This window comes from Peromyscus californicus, unplaced genomic scaffold (assembly GCF_007827085.1).
Source record: "Peromyscus californicus insignis strain IS unplaced genomic scaffold, ASM782708v3 Scaffold_5__1_contigs__length_169319896, whole genome shotgun sequence".
Taxonomy (NCBI): domain Eukaryota; kingdom Metazoa; phylum Chordata; class Mammalia; order Rodentia; family Cricetidae; genus Peromyscus; species Peromyscus californicus.
Window position 1 is genome coordinate 167,488,686 of NW_026294573.1, and position 6,519 is coordinate 167,495,204.

The 6,519-nt window shown below is 42.5% G+C and overlaps 1 protein-coding gene across 1 annotated transcript in view; it reads left to right on the forward strand.

The window, feature by feature from the left end:
• The window catches only part of Sbspon (somatomedin B and thrombospondin type 1 domain containing), a 30,398-nt gene extending 24,649 nt beyond the window's left edge, over window positions 1–5,749 (forward strand). The window contains exons 4-5 of the mRNA XM_052718380.1: window positions 810–986; window positions 3,829–5,749. Coding sequence (XP_052574340.1) covers window positions 810–986; window positions 3,829–3,946 — 295 coding nt within the window. The 3' untranslated portion in view covers window positions 3,947–5,749. The remainder of the gene's footprint in view (window positions 1–809; window positions 987–3,828) is intronic.
• The last annotated feature ends 770 nt before the right edge of the window (window positions 5,750–6,519 follow it).

The window sequence follows — 6,519 nt, forward strand, 5'->3', positions numbered from 1 at the left end:
CCTCCCTCCCTCCTTCCCTCCCTTCCACTTCTCTTTGGTTTTTCAAGACAAGGTTTCTCTGTGTAGCCCTGACTGTCCTGGAACTTGCTCTGTAGACCAGGCTGACCGAGAACTCACAGAAATCTGCCTATCTGGGATTAAAAGAGTACACTACCATGCCTGCAACTTCTGAGAGTCTTCATGAACTGTTTTGTGAATTTGAAAGTTGACACACTTTCTTTTGGAGGGCTTCTCATTGACACTTCATGCACGGGCTGGAAGGCATCATCTCCATGCTCACCTGGGTCCACTCTTCTTCCATCAGATAAGAGAGACCTAACAGCCACATGCTCAGATCCCCAGGATGCTTACTAGTGATGAGTTATTGAATCTCAGATTTTTACTCTTAAAAAATTATAATGTTTAGTTAATCATGGTGGTGCACACTTGTAATCCTCACATTTAGGGTGGGGTGGAGTTAAGAGGATCAGGAGTACAAGGCCAGCCTCAGCTGCATTGTTGAGTTTGAGGCCAATATGAGGTATGTGAGCCTCTATCTCAATCACATGTATGTATGCATATGTATGTATGCATGCATGCATACATGTACCTATGCTGGGCACAGTAGCACATTTGTAATGCCATCACTTAGGAGACTGAGGAGAGAGGATTACTACTAGGTCAACTTGGGCTACCCAATGAAACCTTGTCTAAAAAGTAAAGAATGAATAATCTTTACCATGTGGGGTTGACATGGCCCCTTAAGACTTCCTACAGTGTTGGGCTGCTTCTAAGAATGGTAAATAACCTCTTGACTTCTTTTGCTCCAGATACTGTATGGAGTTCAGGACAGAGTCCCTGACTCCTCATTGTGCCCTGGACAACCGTCCCCTCACTCGATGGATGCAGTATCTCCGAGAGGGATACACAGTGTGTGTGGACTGTCAGCCTCCGGCCATGAACTCTGTGAGCCTGCGTTGTTCCGGAGATGGCCTGGATTCTGATGGGTAAGGACAGGCCACTGACCGAAGGGCTTTTCTGCTCACCCTGAGGACCCGTCCTCTGTGTCCTGAAGAGCTGAGCAGTATGCAGCATTTCAGCGCAGGGCAGGATGTGAGCAGTGAGGAGAACCTATCCAGGGACCCCTATCCAGGGCTTTGGTTCCCACTGTAGGACTCAGAAGCTCTCTGGAGCAGAAGTACACAGGCCAGCTTGGTTATTGGCGTTCACTTCAGATGAAGCTCCCCAAAGACTACCAAAACTCTGGTCACTCTAAAGTACTATAGACGACTTGACTCTGAATCTCTTGGGTTGGAGAATTAGAATACATACATATTCTTGGTCCTACTTCTTAGGACCAGGTGAACCAGAGTTTTAGTAATCTTGGAGGTCTGGACCTAAAACTTGTCCTATAAAATGTCAGAAAGCAGTTATTTTTGGCTTTTCATCCAATACATCTTTTCTCATAACGACTGTACTCTGGCATTGGTCATGAGAGCAGCCGTTGATACTATTTAAAGCTTGGCTTTGTTCTAACAAAACTCTATGTGTGAACCCCAGAATTTAAGTTTTGGATGATTTTCATGTGTCATGAAATATTACTCTTTTGGTTTTTCCTTAACTCTTTGTTGCTGTTTGAAATAGGGTCCCACTCTAGCTAAGGATAGCCTGGAACCCACGACACAGGTCACGGTGGCCTGGAACTCATGGCAATCCTCCAGAATCAGCCTCCAAAATATTGGGATTGCAAACATAGATTACCATACTTGGCTTCTTTTAATTCTTAAAAACACAGAAGTTGTGGCCGGAGAGACAGCTCAGCAGTTAAGGGTTTGTGCTGCTTTCCCAGAGGACCCGAGTTCAGTCCTCGGCACGCAGGTTGGGGAGCTCACTTCTGCTGCTAACTGCAGCTCGGCTTTTTGGGTTCCTCAAAGACTCACACACATATGCACATAACTAAAAATGAATAAAATCTTAAAAAAAATAACATTCATCCTTAACCCACAAGTCCCATTCAAAAAGATGGAGTGGGCAAATAAGGGGTCATAGTGTGCTGGCCCTGCCAAGTGATTCGAACCCCAGTAATGTTTCCGATCTGCTGTGTCTGAGGTGGGTTTTCTGCAAACAGTGACTCCAGACATTGTGTCTCCCCAAAAGCCTCTCCCGGTCCTGCACTCACTTTCAGTTAGACCCACTAAACGCCTTTTACAGCTAGAAAAAAGGAATCACTGGAGACGCTATGGATAAGAACCAATTTAGTCACACCATAATGGTTTCCAGCATGTCAGGTGTAATTGGTAAAAATAGATTAAAAGTAAAATCCTGACCTTTCCAGTTAATCATTCATTATTCCCATCATGTTTTAATATTTAATAATTCGGTTCGTGTTTATTAGTCACTTGTGCCTAGTGGTCTCTATTGAGTTTGCCATATGAGCAATAAAGTGGGTAAGGAATTCATATCAAATGAAACCTAATATTTGGATTTAATGTTTTTCTGAATACCTCATCTCTATTTTGACTTTAAATGAATTTATAATTCAATTTGTACCCAATAAAGAGAGCACTTAAACCCTGGTTACTATTTGAGTGACTTAATGAATAATATTTTTAATTCTCTGGCTTTGTTTTCTGTACTTTTTCCATTTTTCATTATGAAATCAAAGAGTTGGAATAGGACGAAAGTGGTCATTTGGCTAGACCCTCCTAGCTTAACCATACACAGAACACCATTGTCTGTGTGCAGCACCTACGTTCACCTGGGAGAAATGGGCAAGGAAACCCCAGGCAACTCTGAACATGAGTGTCCTCGAATAGGGATTAATCGGTAACTTATATTGGCAGAACCCAAGAACGTCTTCTCTGTGACTGTAGAAAGGGGTTTGGGGTGGTGGTGGCTAGAGATGGCTCTGTGGTTAAGAGCACTGGATGTTCTTCCAGAGGACCCGGGTTCAGTTCCCAGCACCCACATGGCAGCTCACAACCATCTATAAACCCAGTCCCAGGAGATCCAATACCCACAAGCATACATTTAGGCAAAACACTCATACACATAAAATTTAAAAAAAATGAATACATAATTTAAAAAACTGATTTGTAATGTATTTTGAAGCTGTGTGATTACTATCTATCTTAGTTATGGTTTCTATTGCTGTGATACAGTACTATGATCAAAAGCAATTTGGGAAGTAAAGGTTCTATTTACTCTTATAGACTGTAAGTCTTTCACTGAGGGAAGTCAGGGCAGGAACCTGGAGTCAGGAACTGGAGCAGAGGCCATAGAAGAATGCTGCATATTTGTTTGCTCCCCATGGTTTGCTTAGCCTTTCTTACAGCATCTAGGACCACTAGCCTAGGGATGTCACGGCCCACAGTGAGCTGACCCCTGTCACATCAAACATCAATTAAAAAAAATGTACCACAGGCTTGCCCACTGGCCAGTCTGGTGGAATAAGTTTCTCAATTGAGATTCCCTCTTCCTGAATGGCTCTAGCTTGTATCAGATTGATATAACACTAGCTAGCACATTGTCTTTAAAAACATCAACAAACAGCACATTAGGGCTGGAGAGGTGGCTCAGCCGTTAACAGCACTTGTTGCTCTTGTAGAGGACCTGGATTCAGTTCCCAGCACCCACATAGAGGCTAACAACCCAGCTCCAGGGGATCAAGTACCCTCTTCTGGCCCCTGTGGTCACTAGGCATGCATACACTCACATATGTGAGGGCAAAACAATCATACACACAAATTAAAAATACATAGATCCTTTTCAAAAAGTTATAACCGTGTAGATTAGAATTTCCTTTGGTTTGCTTTTAGTATAACCTACGTTTCTATAATATCGTTTCAGAAATCAGACTCTTCGCTGGCAAGCCATTGGCAATCCTCGATGTCAAGGGACCTGGAAGAAAGTGCGGCGGGTCGACCAGTGTTCCTGTCCAGAAGTGCACCGCTTCATTTTTATATAGAGCATCTTGGAGTCACTTGGCAGAGTGCTTGCCAGTGGGTTGGGTATTATTAAACTGAGTTCAACACTTCAGAAGCCTCCAAAAGCTACGTCAAGTCCCCGGGCACTCTCCATTGTTTTTGAGAAAGAAAACTTAGGGATAGTTCTCAAGGATCACAATCTCTTTGTTTTTATTTTTACTGAGTTAAGGACCCACACTCAAAGCTCCTATGGCTATGACCTTGACCTTACCTCTGGCCACAGAGTACATGTCTGTTTGTACTAGAATCACTACCATGGGCTCAAGTTTGGGGTAAGTTTTTGTCTAAGGGCATCTATGTATTCTTTGTCTTTATTGGTTTTTTGTTTTGTTGTTTTAAATTAAAGACAAGGTCTCACTATGTAGACCAGGCTGGCCTCTAATTCATAGATACTCAACTGCCTCTGCCTCATGACTAAAGGAGTGTGCCACGATGTTCGGCTATTCTTTGTCTCTATTCTTTTTTTGGAGGGTGCGGGGGTATGCAGGGTTTCTGTATAGCCCTTGCTGTCCTGGAACTCACTCTGTAGAGCAAGGTGGCATCGAATTCAGAGATCCACCTGTGTCTGCCTTCCCAATGTTAGGATAAAAGACACGTGCTACCTATTCTTAAAAGTTTCTCACTTAAGCCGGGCGGTGGTGGCGCACGCCTTTAATCCCAGCACTCGGGAGGCAGAGGCAGGTGGATCTCTGTGAGTTCGAGGCCAGCCTGGTCTCCAAAGCGAGTACCAGGAAAGGCGCAAAGCTACACAGAGAAACCCTGTCTTGAAAAAAACAAAACAAAAAAAAAGTTTCTCACTTAAAAAAAAATACACATACGTGACTCTCACACGTAAAGCTCCTATATATTACTTTATAAGTTATAAACTAATTTCAAGTAAATTGTCACAAATAATTTTTCATAGGGAAAGTTATTAAAATTTCATTTGGTGTTTTGTGATGAAAAGCCAACACCCATGCTAAAAACATTTTTAAAGAAGAAATTTTCTTTGGTTAGTTGAAAAGATTAAATATCCATGCTAGATCCATAGGAATTACTTAAAGTGTTACAATTTTCTTGAGATTTGGCACCAATGAGTGAGCCAAATGCTTTAATTCTAAGCACTCTATCATCATTCATAGTTAAGATTGTTTCCAACGTTTGGTGCCTGACACAGGATCAAACAATCTTGTAATGTCCGACTTCACATTTAGTTGAAGTGCACTTACACATTTTCTTTCTACAGCACATGTTTAGGGTGAGACGCAGAGGTACATCTGATAGGAGGCATGGATCTTCCTGCAAATGTCATAATCTCATACATAGGCAATAAAATATTAGCTTTACCTTATGGTTGGAAGATAGGTGTTTGTAGCCACATGGCATGGTGTGCTTTCAGGTCTAGGAAAGCAAGCTGTCCTGTAGTCATCTGTGGAGCCTCGTCCAGGTTCTTCATCCTGGACTCTACTTCAGTAAAGGTCATCCTGAGTATGCCCAAGACTCCAGTATAGGACCTCAGCCTGGTTTCGTTTTGAAGTGGGTTTTCAACTGAGGATTATTTTCTTTGAAGAATTGAATCAATATTTAAAAGCTATAATTCCTTTGGTCTGGATTGAATTGCATAATTATTCACTAACATGGTTAACTAAAATATATATATTTTTGGTACTGGACATGTAACAACAGAAGGCCAAAAACAAGCTAAAAGGGTGGCAAATGTCTCCAATGGTATTTGTGATTATATTTTCATTTAACTGCTAAGGTTGTTTTCATGGAAAATTAATAAAAAAACAACTTCAATTTTGGGGCTGGAGAGATGGCTCAGCAGTTAAGCGTGTGCTCAGTACTCTTGTAGAGGACTGGAGTTTGGTTCTCAGCACCCATGGAAGATGGCTCATAACAACCTGTAGCTCCAGGATGTTTGGTTGGGCACTCTGAGGCATAAGTAACCAGTTAAGTGTATTGAAAGAGACATGCAACTTTAGGTCTAGGTGAGAAATACAGCTTACTTCTCTTCCTTCCCAAATAAATTATGCAGATAACATAGGTGAGGATATGGGAGGCAGCCTCAGCTCAGTAACTTTGAATGTATCTCCCCCACCCCCACCCCCAAGACAAGGTCTCATGTAACAGACTGGCGTGGAACCCACTATTTAGTTGAGGGCAGCCTTGAACTTCTGATTCCTCCCCAACATCCCCCAGGTGCTACCATTACAGGTGTGCATCCTCACTCTAGTTTTTGGTACTGAGGATTGAACCTAGGACATTATGGATGCTAAGAAAGCCCCCTAGCCAACTGGGACACACGTTTTTAAGATTGAAAGAAAATGAGATTTTACTGATGGATACACAAGAGCTGGATGAGGTAGAAGGAACTTCATTTTCTATCATTTAGAGAAGATGGAATCAGCAGTAAGAACCTTTCTCCCGAAAGGCAGGAGGACCCTCACAGTGCAGGGTGACTTTTTGAAGATCCCTGTTTGCTGAGAGAAAACTAGGGCTCCTAGAGAGGAGCAAAAATCCTTGAGGAGGCTGAGACTCTCTTCAGCATCAGTAGGTGCATTACACCAGACAC